The sequence below is a fragment of the Trachymyrmex septentrionalis genome, unplaced genomic scaffold, assembly GCF_001594115.1.
Source record: "Trachymyrmex septentrionalis isolate Tsep2-gDNA-1 unplaced genomic scaffold, Tsep1.0 scaffold81, whole genome shotgun sequence".
In the NCBI taxonomy this organism is placed as follows: Eukaryota; Metazoa; Arthropoda; class Insecta; order Hymenoptera; family Formicidae; genus Trachymyrmex; species Trachymyrmex septentrionalis.
Window position 1 is genome coordinate 1,665,402 of NW_017305997.1, and position 18,370 is coordinate 1,683,771.

The 18,370-nt window shown below is 36.6% G+C and overlaps 1 protein-coding gene across 1 annotated transcript in view; it reads left to right on the forward strand.

Moving 5' to 3' along the window:
* LOC108754895 (beta-1,4-glucuronyltransferase 1-like) overlaps positions 1-11,078 on the forward strand; it is a 42,944-nt gene extending 31,866 nt beyond the window's left edge. Inside the window, 1 exon segment of the mRNA XM_018497554.1 lies at positions 10,617-11,078. Within this exon segment, the coding sequence (XP_018353056.1) occupies positions 10,617-10,823 (207 nt within the window). The 3' untranslated portion in view covers positions 10,824-11,078.
* The last annotated feature ends 7,292 nt before the right edge of the window (positions 11,079-18,370 follow it).

An 18,370-nucleotide genomic window follows, 5' to 3' on the forward strand; every position in this document is an offset into this window, starting at 1 on the left:
AGTGTACCGTGAAAATATTTTTTACTTCAATTCTCTCGGAATAACGTCGAATTCATCTAAAATTAAACTGGCCTTCAATTTCGGATTCCACCTAGCGTCATCGGAATGAACAAGAACTTTGCGTTTCGCTCTCTTTTGCCTCCCGCCGCTTTAATTCTGTGCCAAGCTGCTGTGCCGGTGGCCCCTTAATGCTGAGAAGATAAGTGGAGGCGCCGTACGACGACGGGACACGTCGTATTCGCGGGGATTTACGTCGACGTGCGATGGCATAAAACTCAATTATCAGATTTAGCTCGCGGCTTACTGCCGGCGTAGCCAGCATATTACTCGGCGATGCCATTTGGAAAAATTATACGACCCTGTTTACCGTCGCCCGTCCCTACTTTATGTCGGCATGCGCCAGCACGTCTTCATTTTAATGCGTGTCACTTCTTTGCGCGCTTTGCGTTCGACGAAACACACACGTTTTCTGTTCGGTGAGAGATCCGACGTTATCCGAAAAGTGCCACTCGCGGCTTTACCGTTCTGCGACGGATATTATTCAGCGTTTCGAATCACGACTATGGATGTACCGTCGCAGAAATATGGGATATCCGAATGTCGGGGCTGTCGAAGTTGCCATGGCATTATATTGGCGTCATATCTAAATCGAGCGAGACGACTCGATAAAGAGAAATTTGTGGAAGAAGCGCGTTATAATTGTAATTAAATGAATATGCAGTAATATATTTGTAATGAACAAACTGAGTCCCCCCCCCCCTCCATTTGAGTGTATTTTAGTTTATATTGTTGAATATTTTTGTCTTGTAAATTTTTCTCGGATACTTATAATACAATTGGACGGAAACAAAGTTTTGTTGAAAGATTTAAAATTTCACTGTGTATAAATTTAAAAACAATTTTGTTGGAAACTAAAAAATGATACGCTACAAAACGTTTTAATTCATTTTAGTAACTAGTTTAATTTCCAATAAAATTATTCGATTATACAAATTTATATCTAGTAAATCCGGTAAATTTTAAGATTCGGCAAAATCGTTCTCTCCGCGTGCTAATTTAACTGATATATAATATAACACATATATAGGGAGATTGCATTACAAAAGATATATAAAAATGAAGAATATTTAGATGTGTATTCATAAATAATTATTTTAAGAATTTTATGTGTATAGGAATATAAATCGCGGTACAACCGACAAGAGAGTGATTCCACATGAAAAAGATAAGTTGCAAATGTAGAATTTTATATGAAGCTTTGTTTCCAGATAACATTTTCAACAATTTATGAAGTAAAAATTCATTGTGTGCAAATATTCTGTTTTATTGTGTATTCTCCGTTACTTGATATAATAAAAACAAGCAGAGCAGTCTACAGCGAAATTTATTAAATTGGAATAAAAATCTGCGAATATTTAAAGTTGATTTTTTCGAAAACAAAGTCTCATATAAAAAAAATTCTGTTCTTATTTTTTCTGTTGTACGTTTTCTTTTTTTTTTCATGTAGAATCTTTTTCCCGATTGTACTATAATTTCTCTACATTTTATACATTTTATACACAATTACTCAAACTCATATTGAATGTTCAACATTCAATGTTGAAGAAGAAAAACGTTTAATGTTGAAACTCGTATATTCGAAGTGTTTTTATGAAGTAATTGTAAGGATTTATTTCTATAAAGTATTATAATAATAAGGATTATATTCTGCGGAACGGAACTTGCGGACCAAACTGGCGACCGAATTAAAGAGAGTCGTTGCGGTTTACGCGAACTAGAGAAATTGGCATGGGTTTCTCAATGAGATTACGTCAACAAAGCTAAACCGTTGGTACGCAATGATTTCGCTGAACCACCCGAAACACGTCGGTACGTAAGGAATTCGCAGCGAGCTATGGGGGGTTCTTGAATATCAAAGGGACACTCTGTCTTTGAATTTCGAGCATCGGGATGCCACGAAATCCTTCTGCAAACGGTGAGGATTGAGTCGCGCAGCTTGCGCCGGCGCTGATTTTAGTCAATATAACAACACAGTAATTACGTCACGTCTAATTTGCGAGATACATGACGTGGCACAACCCGGTATGCATTCCGTTGCTTAGGTTGTGACACGTAATGTATTGTGTGCGGCGACGTTGCAGGCAAACTAAACCAAACTTAATACTTCAATCATAATGAAGAAACGTTTGTGTTGCGCGCAGTATATGCCATCTAAGAATGATTAAGTTACGCGTTTTTAAAAGCTTCGAGCGTAGAGAAACTAATGTGTTAGCAATAAGATATATTCTTCAATAAATGCGATCGTGTAAACCTGTTATCTTTTCCATTATGACAAATGAGACAACGTAATACGTAATAATACGTTTCCCAAATATGCAATTTTTGAAGTCATGTAATGCATATTCAGTATTCCCATTTCTTTTGAGCAACTTAATACGATTCCAGTTTTCGTGACGTCCAAACTATCTGACGTTTCGTTTCGTTTAGCAAAGGTAATAAAATATGTTGGATATTACAATATATTATACGTAACGCTGCATAGGATGTGACCTGGCCGCGCAGCGACTTTTCCAAGCGAAATCGAACAGGAGTTGCCGTGACGATGGAATGAAATAAAGAGCGTGAACTGTCAGCATGGTGTCAGGATCGTAATGGTCCGCAGCGATGATAGTGACACCGTCCATTCGATACCGAAGCGTGAAATTAACCCGGGCGCATTTCCCCCAGGTACTAGGAACGTAAGCTTGTCCTACGTGCGACATGCAATTCCATTTTTGCAAGAGAGCGAGATGTACCGCGTTCACGTTTCCGCTAGTTGTAAAATTTTAACTCACTGCCGTGTGTTTGAACGTATGCATGCACCTCTTTCAGTCCGGACGTGTGGCAATGCTCTAACGCGAAATAAATAAAACGGCCAAATGAAAGCCGCGAGGTACGTTTATCAATCGATACCTGTATCGCTATAATTAAATTATTATATTTTTTCAGAATTATGCATTGCATAGAATTTACGTAAATATTGCAGGGTAATACGCCAGTCAGAAAAAATAGAAGGAGTGGGGATTATTTTGCCCGCAACTACTCTGTTACATGCCTTTATGTTATATTAGTATAGTGTTACGATTTTAGTTTTTCAATTTAGCTTTAGATTTTCGCAGTTTTCCATTACATATTTTTTTTACTGATATCGTATTTGATTAGTTAATAATTTCCTCTCTCTCTCTCTCTCTCTCTCTCTCTCTCTCTCTCTCTCTATCAAGTGGAAAAATATTTTTTCTCATTTTCTGGGAAACTTAATTTTTTTAATTGTGTCACTCTTGAAGAGTTAAGAAACGATTTTTATCTTTACACTAGCCAACAAAATTAACGCAACACCTGTTTCACTCTGGAAAAATATATTTATAAAGTTACACAAACATAAATGAAAATATATCAGATCTCTCAAAGTTTTTTACAAAATTTGCGGAGTTCTACGGAGTAAGGAGAGGATTAAAAATTGTACACAAATACGATTTACATCATTCGAAAGAGCGAATCTTTACCTTTAATTTGTTTTTTTACAAAGCTTCATACAATTTTTTTTCATCAAGTTATTCGACGTTGAAGCAAAAATGACTCTTTTACTTTAACGTTAAATAACTAGATGAAAAAAAATCGTATGAAGCTTTGTAAAAAAACAAATTAAAGGTAAAGATTCGCTACTTTGTGTCGTACTTGTATAATCGTCCTTTGTGTAACTTCATAAAATCTCCATGAGATTTTAAAGTTTTTTAAAGTAGCGATCTGAAAAGTAGAGCTGTAAAATGCTTTTTCAAACATCTCGATACCACGATTTTTGACGAAGTTACTCTATCTTGAAATTTATTTATTTTCGCAGAGTAAAACAGGTGTTGCGTTAATTTTGCTGGCCAGTGTATTTTTTCCGGTCAAATAAGAATTTCTTATTTCATTCGAAAAAATAGAAGTAAAATTGTTCTCTCACATACAAAATAACACAACTAAAAATATCTTTTTTTATAATTAATTGCGTATCATCTACATAGATGCGAGACATCGCATTTTATTTTTTGTAATTATTAAGTATATAATAGCAGTAATATGTTCTCTGTATGCCGTCGCACGTACTTACAACTATGTGGTCCGATTATCTGACGCGCTATGCAGATGCATATATGGAAATGCACACCCGTGATTAACGCAAATACAAACCGCGCCGCGTTGGTGACTCACTGCAATATTCTGCGTTATCATTCGAAAGCCGCAAACGGTTACCTTATCTCCCATTAAAGCGAGACAAGCTGTATATTATCTCTAGCTTTAAAAAAAAAGATTTTTCTTTTCATTATAACAGCACAAAGTTGTTTTATACACGTACCTACTATTCTCTTTCTCATTTTTCTTTACGTTTCCTGTATAGCTATGAAATTTAATAATTTTTTATGCATTAACAATAAAGCCTATTATTATTATTATTATTATTATTATTATTCATAAACTATAAATTTCTAATCTTGCTAATAAAAAAGCGGTTATGAAAATTATTAAATTCTCCTCTCGTATCTTTTTATTTTCTAACTATTAATTTGGTTCGCGAAAAATATGCATGAATAGTAACGATATTTTGAGAAAAAGAGCTAAACGCTTCTCATGTGCTTGTTAAAAGGGTCATTATGAAACACACAAAGCAGAAGATAGATTTATGTGGCTAATATATTCCATGCTTCTTGCATAATACCTTCTTCTCTGCCTCCTGTGTGCTCTCGGTTTATTCATTTTTTACGCACATACGGCACCATCATGACCGCCCTTTGAGTCCTTTGAGCCGCGCCAGTAGAGAGATCGTGCGTCGAGTTCCGCAAATTGTTCATCCCGCCGCGGCCGCAGAAAAGTTGCAACGAGCCGCTTCGCCGCCTCGCTTGCGCATCCTCCCTTTGGGAGCTTTGACGTGTATTATGCGTTATCGTGTGTTTGCGGAATGTTTCCTTATTTTTATATTTGGCCACGATGGCAGTCGTCGATGTTACGCCGGTTACACACGGTGGTTCGAAGAGGCTCCATGGCGCGGAATTCCCGGAGAGCAAGTTTTACGGAAAGCACGTCCGGTTTGTATCGCGTTTTTCCCCCGTCTCGTATTAAGTATTGTACATAGCTACGTCGGTCGTACATGCGTCGTGCCACTGTACATCATTAATGCGGCGATGCCCGTGGTACATGTATTATCCAATAATTGTCGCGATGACGAAAGTTTCGCGCGGAAAACAGAGCGTGCGGTGTGCATTCGCAAGCGATATCAGGGCTCGCATAAGTTCAGCAAACATCATTACGCCCGCGACTCTGTAACGAATGTGAGGCCGCGGGGTTTGTTAATTAAGAAGATACGTCAGCCCGCCCGTGTTGTTTAATGCAATCTGTTCCCCGGAAAACCCTCGACAAACAGTTGGTCGTCCTCTCTCCGCAACTCGGGTACGCGCGAGACGTGCACTTTAGCCGCCTCCGCAAGAATGTGATCTGCGCGCGAAACTGAAAGGAATTTATTATCTGTCCAATTAAGACGGATAATTATGCAGCCGTGTCCGCCACTCTGGCTTTGCGCTAGCTTGTTAGTTGTATAATTCATGCGGGAATGTCATGCATTCGTTTTGATACCATCACGGATCAGACTTTTATCATTTCTCATTCGAGTCGCGTGCTCTTAAAAATACGACGCCGTAATTACGTTTTTATTTAAAAACTTTCCCCTCCCCCTCTCCCCGTTATTACACTTGTATCTCGATGAAATTTCCATCTTTAAACACATATTATCCCTGCATGTATTACCTTGTATACCTTGTATAAAAACATTTTTACACATTATTGCCAATTATACACGGCAAAGAGTAAGAACGGATTTTCTAAAGTATCTAAAAATTTAGCTACATACAGATTTGAAAACAATTTTGTCAGAATTTCATCGAAATAATTTTGTATAATAGGATCTAAAACTGATTGCTAAAAAATATCAAAATTTTTGTTCACTATGCTTCAATTTTCTACATAATTTTTTTAATGATCTAACAAAATTTTCGGGTTTCTATTTAGCTAAATTTTTAAATGGTTTAGCAAACTTTTTTCCATATATGTATAAAATGAATCTTACACGGAAAAAATGATTTTGTTGAAAAATCTGAAAATCTAGCTATACATACAGATCTGATGGTGGGATCCCGTTTGCCTACAAATCGATTGCCTACAGTATCGTTTGCCTACATCACTTTTGCACACAAATAAAAATTTTAGAAACGGAGTTATTTTTGCCTACATTATTATTGCCTACAGCTCGATTGCCTACAGTTGTGATTGCCTCACAACTTTCCACGCGAAATGATGGCCATCTCAGACCAAAAAATGGGGGTTGGTTAGGGTTAGATTTTTTTGTAAAAATATTCCAAGCGAACACTGTCTGCGGACGCTGACACCTCACTGTTCACAGATTTCCTGTGACAGATTTCCTCAAAATATAAATTATTTTCTTACTTAACTTTAATTTTATATTTGTGCGCAAAAGTTGTAGTTTGTAGGCAATCGATTTGTAGACAAAAGCAACTATCTTAGATCTGGAAATAATTTTGTTTGAACCATCAAAATAATTCTATTGAAAACTTAAACTAGCTGAAGTGTCGAAACTTTTAGTAGCTAGAGTTGAAACTTTTTATGGCATTGCTCGTCGTGCTTGAGATTCCCACGTAATTATTTTAAATAATTCAACAAAATTATTTTTGGATTACCTAGCTAAACTAAAGATATCATAGCATTCGTTCTTGCCGTATTTAAATCTCGTGGTAAAATTCGTCTATAGACGGCACGATAATTGCTCATTAATCATTTGAAATGCTTTAGAAAATAATACAATTCTGATTCTCATTACGCGTAACTTCGTTACATTGCATGTGAGTGCTCCGTCACCCTTCTGTCATGTTCGCTCAGTATCATGTTAGGTGCTTTCACGGCAATTGTGCGGGACCGGACTCTCCCGAAGAAGGAAATCGATGCGGGTTATAAATGAGAGCTCGTCTCTCCCGATCCCGCGTGGGACGTATATGTTTTGGCAGTGTCAGCACTGTAGTAACGTGACGAATTGTGTGTATCCATCGTGACACGTACGCGGAGACAATCCTGGGGCGTCGTGGCGTCTGTCGCACGCATGTCGCGCCATCATTATGTATAATTATTCATCGTGCCACGTCTCCAAGATCTAGAACATGGCAGATTAGATTCTGTCTATCAATTTCATCCGACGATGTAATCCACGCGCACTGCTATCCCCGTGGATTACCGCTTTGTCGTATTAACTAACAATATCCCTGCCCCATAATTAATACCATTATTTGCCATCCGCTCAATACCGTTTCAATTTTGATCCATCCATTTAATTTCTAATGCGATGAAGGTGTAAACTTAGCGCGCTAAGTCCGTTTTCTGCGTCTTTGAACAAATGTGATATATTGAGCTGGTAAAAAAGTTTTCCCGAGTTTTCGTCAGGTGATAAACGTCGCTTTAACGTGTGAACATTTTCCTTTGTTTTAGCAAATGCATTCATAATCTAACAGCTCACATATCAACGTGTCTAGTAAAAAATTATCAGGATGAGTAGAATTTACTGCTTGTTATAAAAGATTATGTAACAATGGAAGATTAAAAGTCACATTTTTGTCATATTATGCTGCAAAGGTAAAAACGCTATGCAAATCTCGAAATGATATGCGCAATGTACGATGAAGATAGTGCGAAGGTCGCATGTGTCAATTTTAGCTTGCAAAGTTCCGTGTTGAGAATTTCTCTGTTGAAGACAAGTTTTGGTATACTGTTAAAAATTTCATGAAATTTAATGTACTTTTAAGTTACACAATTTGAATTTAATTTTATGACATTGCATTACATTTAATGTATTTATAACTGAAAAGTATATTCGTAAATATGTACATGAAAAATGTATTTTTCACGAAACTTTATGAAATTTAATGTAAACGGTTTTTTTTTATTACATTTAAGTATAACTACTGTTATTTACTTTTCAGTTAAATTATTTATTACTTTTAATTTCATTTATACCCACGAGCTTCATTTACATGTAAAGGAAGCATTTCTATAACAGTAGGCCAATTACAGTGGATGATGATGAAATCAAGGATTCATCAAGGATCGAAAATAATTCGCACGAAACCATTCAAGATATTGCAGAAAAGCTTATAGAATATCTAAATCGAGTGTTGAAAGTCACTTGCACAAGTAAAAAATGAAAAGGCTTTTTGGCCAACTCAATATTTTAATCGTCTTATACTCATAATGAATAATCGATGCACAATCGGATATATTTTTATGTACCTCTTATTATATCTTTATTTAAAAGAAGTGTGTGAGGAGAATAGCATATTTTTGCGGATAAGTATCTCAAATAATGACGATTGAAATAATCACGATTTTACAATAAATACCAAGTACACAATGTTTAGAGTAACGTCTATCGAAACAAAATAAGGAAGCAAATTGAAGCGAGTTTACGATACTCGTGCCTAGCTTTCGATAGTGAGATGCATCATTACGCGGAGGCAGAGAAGGGTCACTCGATATGAGATCAATCGCTTCCGATGAGGATGCATCTCGGTTGGATGCACATACATACACAGATGTATTCGCCGTACATTGTTACGTGCGATTATTCACGAAAGCGCGCATTCAGACCGGAGGAGAGCGGGCGGACCGGATCTCGTCCGTTAGGTCTGTCTGGCTTGTCCCGGATGGCAAACCGAGGGCGAGATTACGACGCCATCCGCCTTTCTCCTTGCTGTCGTGCTGCTTACGTTGTCGGAAACACAGGGCTTCCCGCGAAGATGTCACTATCCGGACGAATATCAGCGGTATGTTCCGAAAGCCACTTCCGCCGAAAATGGAACGCACATTCGGAAGTTCGCGCTCATCCGGAAATCTCGCAATGTCATATATTTTTGGGTGGAAATACCACCCGGTTTGCCGGTTGTGTCACGCTCGTCGGTGTCTGATACGTCGTAAAGATCTATTTGGAGAAAATAAGTAAGACACACACACACACACACACACACACACACACACACAATGCTATACCGTTACGTGCCAAAGTTGTGTCACTTTTTATGCGCGTATAGCTAGTGATATGACACTAAATAAATTCTGTTACTAAATATAAATTTCTCAGTTCAACATTGTTTGTATTATAAATGATTACAGTAATTATTTCTCCCCTAAATATAGCTTAATCCTTTGTAAGCACACATGTTTTATTTATTTTCCAGGCACTCTGGGGTCTTCTTTATCCAGTCTAATTTTCGTTACTGCTCCAGACTTTTAAAAAAATCTAGAAAAAAATTCAGGATTACTTTTTAACTTCTCTGCTACATTGCTAAATATATTATTTAACTTAACTATTAGAACCTTTATTCAATAAAATTTGAATAATGTTTGCGACAAGAAGTTTGAGAGCAGAGTTTTGCTCTCAAATTTGCTTGGATTAAAAAAGACTCAACGTGCTTACGAAGGGTTGTAATTGTTTCAGATTTCCTTTTATTTTCAGAAACTTTCATGAAAGATTTTTCAAATTTAAATGAACAATTTTTCAGAGACTTCAATGAAAAATATTAAATTGTGTGAAATTAATCGGGAAGTGGATATCTTCTTTGTTTACTTGCGACTGTATATTTTTGCGCGTTAAATCGATACTTGGAATAAAGAAGAGGCATCCCGGTTCCTGACGGGTAATGTTCTATTCATCAAAGGTACTTTTACTATCGAACGGCCCTTATAAAAGATAATTCCGATATACAACCGAGTATTCTCGCACGTATTCACAGGCGAGCCGCATTGCGACACGTGCTCGCTCGTCGCACGTATTAAGATTGTCGTTTGCGCCGACCTAACGTCATTCCCTTCGGTCCGGGTGTGGGTCGTATTCCACAGGAATGACGGGCATGCATGTCGCTCGTTTCGCACACATGCACGCGCACGCAGATGCAGCAGGTGCACCACCGTGCACGGCGGCTTATGTAGACGCTCGCGTTTATTACGTCGCGAGGCAACGGAATCTCCGGCCGTCGATCGGAGTTTCGAACCAGAAACACCCTCCGAGCTCCTGCGGCTCGAAGCGGGCTCGTAAAGAATCCGAGCGCACTCGTTCCGCAGAACTCCGTTCGTCTCGTCCGTCCGCAGTTACCGCAGATCGACGTAAAATTCCTCCGTGTTACATAGCTGCTCTGGGAGAGCACGAGAGAGAGAGAGAGAGAGAGAGAGAGAGAGTCTCGCCGTGGAAACTGGATTGGCCCAACGGGGATTGGAAACGAATCTCGCCGCCGCACATTTCAGTAGCTTCATGACCGCGTGACGAATTCTTGCTTCCCAATTGTCGCTTTTGGCCGAAAACGTTATTGAGTAACGGATAAATTAAATCGGCTAATATCTAGAACGTTGAACGTTGGGCTGCGATCGATTGAACCGCGCGGTTGGTTCGGTCGGTGGTTTTCGGTATGAGATATATTTCAATTTTCAACATTAATTTTATTTCAGACGGTAAATTTGTCTCGTGTAACACCAGCCGCTCGTTTTTCTTGCAGGTTTACGAGATGTACGTGACGGGTTATCAGTTCAAGGTACTATCGCCGGTATTTACAGGCCACTGGGGACTACAGACTAGGAAGACCAGGCCCGCTTGGCGCGAGCGTCAAAACAGTGCCAACAGGAAACAATTCGAGACGTTCAAAAAGGAAGTGTTCGCTCGTTACATGCGAGATCCGCTGAAAATGATGAAGAACGCCAACTGACGAAAGGCTCATCGAGGATCTCATTGACTTGAGACTCCTCCGTTGATTAATAAGTTCGTCCTTAGGCTTAACATCGAGGAATCCAGAGTAGAATTAGGCCTCTGGCTACTGTCACTGGCTCGCCACGTAATGTAGTTGATAGATTCGAAGTGTTTTTCATGTGATCGAACAAGTCAACGAAGAATTCGCCCGTTCCAACATTCCTTTCTTCTACTATTATTTCATTATTTCATTATGTTTTTATACGTATCACGTAGATCCGATAATTTTCGCTCTCTCTCTCATAATTTTATTTAATTTTCATATAAATTTCACTTACGGAATCACTCTTTCATCCATCGATATCAATTTGTATGTTACATAAACAAGTATTTATACATTCTAAAGCACGATAATGTAGAATAGATAGAAATTTTGGACGAAGGATTGTCAATCTTGTCCTTCGGAGTGGGAACAATGATAAAATCTGTCTTAAGTGCCACGATATGTTCGAGAGAACAACAGATGCGCCAGATCGGCTAACTGCGATCGGCGGATTTGCGCTACTTATCGAACCTTCCGGTTCAGCGATTTCGCTAGCTGGAATCAACCGCGAAAGCTCTTGTTACTTCCACTCACGATTTCCCAAAGTCATCAGAGACCCGCCATACGGGATCGCGGAATAAATATCTCGTCGTGAGTTTCGCGGCACGTACTCGTGCACGACGAGCGGGAAAACGAGGGCAGGGGATCTTAAGTGAGCGTACCTCGTTAGCTGTCTGGGGCTTAAGAGGGTGGCGTTTAAATCCAAAATCGATACTCCGCTTGACGCTACTAGCGTAGCGCTTCGAACGCTAAAATAAACAAATGGCATAAACTGTCGTCTCGACAGTACGGTCTCGGATTTGTACCGATAGAAGACGCGAAAGTAATTTACAATATATATGATATCTCTCGAGTCGCAGTAGGGGAGAGACCGGGCTCAGTAGGGGTAAGTAGAATAATCGAGGCTGCATTAAAAACAAAATACGCAAAACACGCGTGAACGTGTCTGAGCACGCAGCAGCGATTGTCGCTCAGTCTGCTGCAATATCTTGTTGCGAACACATCTATCGTAGAAGTTATACTACAATTTTAAAAAATCACCTAAATAAATATTTTTATTCTCAAAATTTTTGTTTTACGATCGTATATGATTGTCTGAGATATGTGAGTTCTGCTTAGATAGCAAGTGTAATTCTTACTTAATAAAGTCCAACAGATTTTTTTTTCGTTTATGTTATCATATATTGTTAATGTTTTTAAAAAATGAACGAATTGGGACAGTAGACTAATTACAGCATGAACTGTATGACTCATTTAGTGACGACTCTTAGTACTCATTCAAAATTTTATTCCTTTAAAGAGATTTTCCTCAGTGGTAAATGTTATAAATTTAGTTCTCTTATGTCCAATCTCGAAAATTATCATTTGACGTGTTTTTGCATGAAATGAACAAATCCTACGAAAAGAAGCATTGTTTTGTCCTGCGAAGCGATGTTTGTGTTTAAATATATTTTTATAAAAGTTTTATTAATATGTAGCCAAAGAGGTAGCTTAAAATACATTAATCTTTATTTTAATAATCTTAGTCGAATTATTCCTGGTCCCGAGGTTAGTTGAATCAGATGAAACGCATTAGAAAAATGCATTTTTTTTCATATTAGTTATCAGGTTCCCTTTATTATTAAGAGATATTATTAGGTAGTCAAATGTATGTAGTAACTGGTGTAGAATTCATTTTTTCGATAAGTCTCTTAATTTCGTCTGTAAAAATTTGAAATCGAAAAGTGTATCTATTAGCCCCGATCTCCCCTACTCTTAATCATTAGGTTCTTCGATTAATATTCAAGTTAATTTCTTTCTCTTATAAAACACGGCACCAATAATTTTTTAATTGTAAGAATTTGATAATTCAGGAAATTTTACGAATTAAACATTAGGATGGAAAATAGACAATAAACAATTTCAGAAGGTATATATACTTTGGCCGAATTTTTTAATTTATGATATAACGATTAGATAATTTTCATATAATCGTTAAGTCGACTTTAAATAATTTGTAAATAATGCAAGGAATGCAAGGAATTTCAAATATTATCGTAGATAATCAAGTCGAGAATAGTAAATATGAGTGAATAGAAAGTAATAATTTTGCGGCATCGAAACATATTGCGCAAGTCAAGAGAACGTCGGTATTCGCGTGACATCCCGAGGTGTAATGTATTTCATTTAGTAATATAATCAAGCAACTTCACAGGGGGGGGGGATGTATGTCTTTACGTTAATATTGACATTCACTTTACATTATAAACTTACATTAATTATGTTGGGAGAGATGTCACGAGATTTGCAGGCACGTATGCGTGAATGGTCCCCGTTTGTTCGTCGCGTTGTATAAGCTCAACAGCGACGATTGCTCAATAAATATCAGCATCGACAACATTTTATCCAATTTGATTTTTTATTCTCTTTCTCTCTTTTAACTGACATGGTACATCTTCTCAGATTTTTATAAATTCTTTTGTTGTAATAACGAAGTGTTATCGAATAAAATTTCATTTCATTCTTTATGTTTGAAAAAGCTTACAACAAAAAATAATGAAAAATATGTATATATAATTTACATAAATATAGATAACAAATATATGTATAAGTATACAATTTTTTATATTTATTCGGACTTTCGATAATCGACTTATCAAAACTATGAAATAAAATTGCTGATGTCAGTTAAAAGCTAAAACGTCAACGTTTAGTTTAAGACACAGAATTATCTTTATATTGTAATGTTTTTACTGATAGATGTATAAAATATAATATATAGATGTGTTGTGAAATAATAAAAATGTAATAAAGAAAATATTATACGATTATATAATTGCTTTTGATCCTTTAAGATAAATTCACTGATAAGAATTAGTGCAATATATTATAAGATATATTAGAAACTTTTAAATTTAAATTATCTAAAGATCATTATAAAATTCCACTTTTATATATTGTTGCTTCATAAAATAATAAAACCTTTTCAAGGCATCTAATATAAAATAGTTAATTAAACTATTATAAATATTACAAGTAAAGTGAAATACATTTTATGGAGAATTAGGACGTATATAAATTCTCACAAGAAATATATACGAGTATTTAGGCATTAAGAGTCTGACTGAATATAAGCTTTCTCTTATTTAATTAAATTTATTCTCGTCGGTTTAAATTCGTATCCTATTGTTTGTAATAAAATTCTTTTTGAAACCTGACATTCTCTTCTATTGGTTATTGCGACAACTATTATTATTGAAGCCTCGATGGTCGAATTCAGATATAACGCCCGTCCTGGAAAGTTGGAAATTCCAGATTCAAACTCTGAGGTAACATTTTTCGCAATAAATTATTTGCAGTTTATAAATTTTCATTAATGTACGACGATTAATATTCCGGTAAGATACTTGTTAGCATAAAGAAATGATTAAATTGTTTGAATAATTTAATAAATGATATTACTATATTCTGAATCTGTTGAATGAGTTTTAATTTAAGATACAATGATTAAATTAAATAATTTTCACATAATTGTTAAATCGACTTTTAATTTATAAATAACGCCAATATAACGAGGGTACGTGGATTTTCAATTTTTTTATTATCATAATTAAGTCAAGAACAGTAATATGAATAAATATGAATAAATAGTAAATATGAGTGAATCAATTTCTATTTGTATCTAAATAGATCTTAATTTAGCTACGATTCTTAAAATGTAAATATTACAAAATGATGAATGTGAAATCTCGTTTTCCATACATCAGCGTACAATGTCTCGAAGACAATAGCACCGCTCTCGTATTATGCGGTGTTGTTCCATAAGATAACACTTGACTCTCCCTGTTCATCCCCTAATCCCGAAAGCTACGCGGATAATCCGATTAAGTATGGCGCTATTGTGCTTTGCGAACTAGAATGCGTCAGTTTTTTTTTTCACAGCTATCTGGAACAATCTCGTGAACGTTCGGCAGTTAACTCGAATCGCGGATACAATGGCCGACAATAAAAAGTATCTATATAGTGAAACTTCACCGAGTGTGTGAGATGAAAATGCTAACGATCGAGCGGTTTCAGGGCACATTCCAACGCTGCTCTCAATGGCGCCAGGTTGCGGCGCGTAGGTACGTTTTATCGTGTTACCGCGGTTGCATCGCGTGTCATAGGTGTCGGCTTCGAGTGCATCGAGACTTTCGAGTACACCGTGAAGAGATATCGAGGACACGTGCGTTGAATATACCGAAAAGTATGAAAATGTGCGGGGGTTTCTTCGGGGATAGATTTTTCAACGAATGTAGAAACGTTTCTTCCGTAATAAAAATATCGACAGAGAGGCTATTATTGATTACAATTCTAAAAATTTTAATATCAGAGAGGAGAGAGAGAGAGAGAGAGAGAGAGAGAGAGAGAGAGGGAAGAGATACCTTAGTTAAAATTCACCGCGAGCCAAAGTTTTATTTTCTCAAAGAAAATTTTCTCCTCGCTGCCAATAGCTTCTCACCTGAAAATTAGATAGCTTTCCAACATTGTTGTAAATACAAGACAAATCAACTTCGTCAAACTCGAATAATATCTCTACGATAACATTCAGGATTTCTAGCATATCTTGCGTACATGGAGATAAATGATTCCGTGGCTTGCTTTGAGTACATACCATGGTATGATCTCTGCAAGCACACCGGAGATTATTTATTTAATCTCGATTTCTGTAATTGTATCCTTGAGGCGTTTTCTTCACAAACATCTTTCTTCCTGACAGTTTCTCGTACATCGAGAAAGACACGACAGGAGTTTTCGTAGCCTACGTCTATGCATTCGGTGACGTAACTTAGCGTTTAAGCTCGAGGTATAAACCATTTTCCTGGCGTTTCCCCGCGATCGTTTCGGTTTAGTAAAGTTTGTTTACGACTATCGTATCTCGTTATGGAAGATGGCGAAGGATGCGAGAATCCTTCCGACGTAGTCGTAGTCGTCGTCGTAGTCATCGCCGTCGTCGACGACGTCGCTGTTATCGTCGTTATCACTTCTTGTTGGACCAACGTACGGACGCGCTATCCTGGCTGTTGTAAAGGATTACACGCGCGCGAGAGAGCGGAAGTTCTTCTTTAAAGGGAAAAAATGCGGATTTACTTACTTCGCAGTGCGCCGAACGCAAGGAAGAAGAAGATTCTACTACACCACACGCGTTTATATTATCAACGTACATACATCCTCGCGTATACCTCGCCACTTGTGAATATCGTTAATCCTGGAACGAATTTCTTGAAAGAGCACGCGTCGCACACCACGGTTTAAGTATAATATATTCCGGCGCAAATGTTAAAGCTCTCGTTGTATATTCAACGCCGTATATACGGGTATACTATATGCTCATTAATAATCATAAGAACGCAGAAGCGCACCTCTAATTGCGTAATGGTGATCATGGTGATTAGAATTTAAAGAGAATATTTAGTTTGTTCTGATGGAGAGATGAGATATCACTTAAATATAAAAGATGAGGATAATTATGTATCTTCTGAAATATGTTATATTCGCGTCTCGTTATTTTAGAATAAAAATTTCATTTCGCTAATACATATTATTATTAAAATAAGCTTTTCATTGTTATTTAAAAGATAAATTTGAATACTTGTACACCTTCACTTGTAACTGTTTATATTTGTATATTTCTAGTATTTAAATGTTTCCTTCTTGTTCTCTTCCCGTTACATCTTCATGTTGCATTAGCTTGGCTTAGCGATATAATAACAGTTTTACTTAAACAACGACTCTTTACACTTTTTGTGCTGCCAATTCGTTTTAAGAATAATTTAACTGACTATGCAATATATATATCTATTTCTACCAATGTGGATTAATTTTAATTCCCTTTTAATTTATTTTTTATCTTTTTCTCATTCTTAGAACTGAAGAAAAATAAAAAGTAAGATTAAAATCAGGATTAAAGTTAATCTACATTGGTAGAAGTGGGTTCAACACATGTTTTATCGGAATAAACATTTGATTTCATTATTATTCTGAATATTAAAGTAGAAACATGTGTATCTTTATGCAATCGTTTACACTTGCACTCAACGTTTAAAACATTTTCTTCTTCACTGTGTTCACTGTTTTCGTTACTACGACAGTAGTTAGTTACACAATGTAATAATTTTACTTAAGCAACGACGACTTCTTACACTTTTCATACAACGCCGACTCGTTTCGAGAATAGCTTAATTTTCTACACGTTGCCAGCTATTTAGCTAGTTCTCTGCCAGTTTGCACGAGTCTGAGGGAAAAAGGGGATGTGGGATGATGTGTGCATGAGAGGGATTCGCCGCGGGGTACGAAGGATGCAGACAGAACGGTAGATAGAACGTGTGTATGTATGTGTACCTGTAGATATCATGTAGGTGCTCGTCGTAGGTAGATATTACGCGATACATCCCCCTCCCCGCCCCTGTACCTGGCTAAATTATTAGATTCACCCTCTTGACTCCTCATCTCCCGTTTTTCTTGTCGTAGTCGACTTGGGTAGTAACTTTTTTCCACTCCTCCACTACAGGGAGCCACCATTTCTCCCTTATCCTCGTCTAGATTTTTCTATTAGACTCCTCAAAGCGGCTCAAAAAGGTATACGCAAAAAACGTCGCCGCGCGAAAGAAAAAACTCGAACGTAACGGGAATATTAAAATGGAGTTTTGAAATGGTTCACGTGTCGATCTACTCCTCAGAAGGCGAGTGGTTTTGAGATTAAACCATTTTGCAGGAGTGTAGCGAGGTGGTAGAGCGTAAATAGATTTTCCGTCGTATTGGCTATCAGTGTTATGCCTGATTAATTCATCACGAAAACCGTGATGCGATTCATTTACTTTACCGAGTAATATTAATCTTGGAATATTGATATAATGTATTGATATATTTCTCCAAATCATAGCGCTGTTTTAGTTCTATATTTAGAAAAAGTAATTAGAAAAGACACTATTAAACATTTTCATTTATAAGCTTATTATAAATAAAACTCTAAAAAATATGAATGTAGATTTAACACCATGTGATGTTTGATAATTCTCGTGTGGGTTGATATAGGCGGATGATAGTCTCAAGATTATATTTAGAAAGAGCAGCCCAAATTAAAGTCAAGATTTTAATCCGGGAAGGGAGAGGATAGTCGAGTGGCATGAATTATTGGACCTGTTTTATATTATTACTTTTAATTAATTAGTAGTCATTAATAGGTAAGTCATAAAATCATACATATTTAATTTATTAATTTACTTAATTTTTCTCTTAAAAAATTATGATTTTTTGACCTGGAAAAGTTTAAATTTATGTTACTAGCTATCTTGGATTTTCGAAAAATCTTTCTATAATTTTCACTTCCAATTCTTTCTTCTTTTTCAAAATTAATTTCTTATGAATATTTATTAAGCATTTTTCTCTTAAAAATTGTGATTCTTCGACCTGGAAAAATTAAAATTTTCAATACTCGTTGTCTT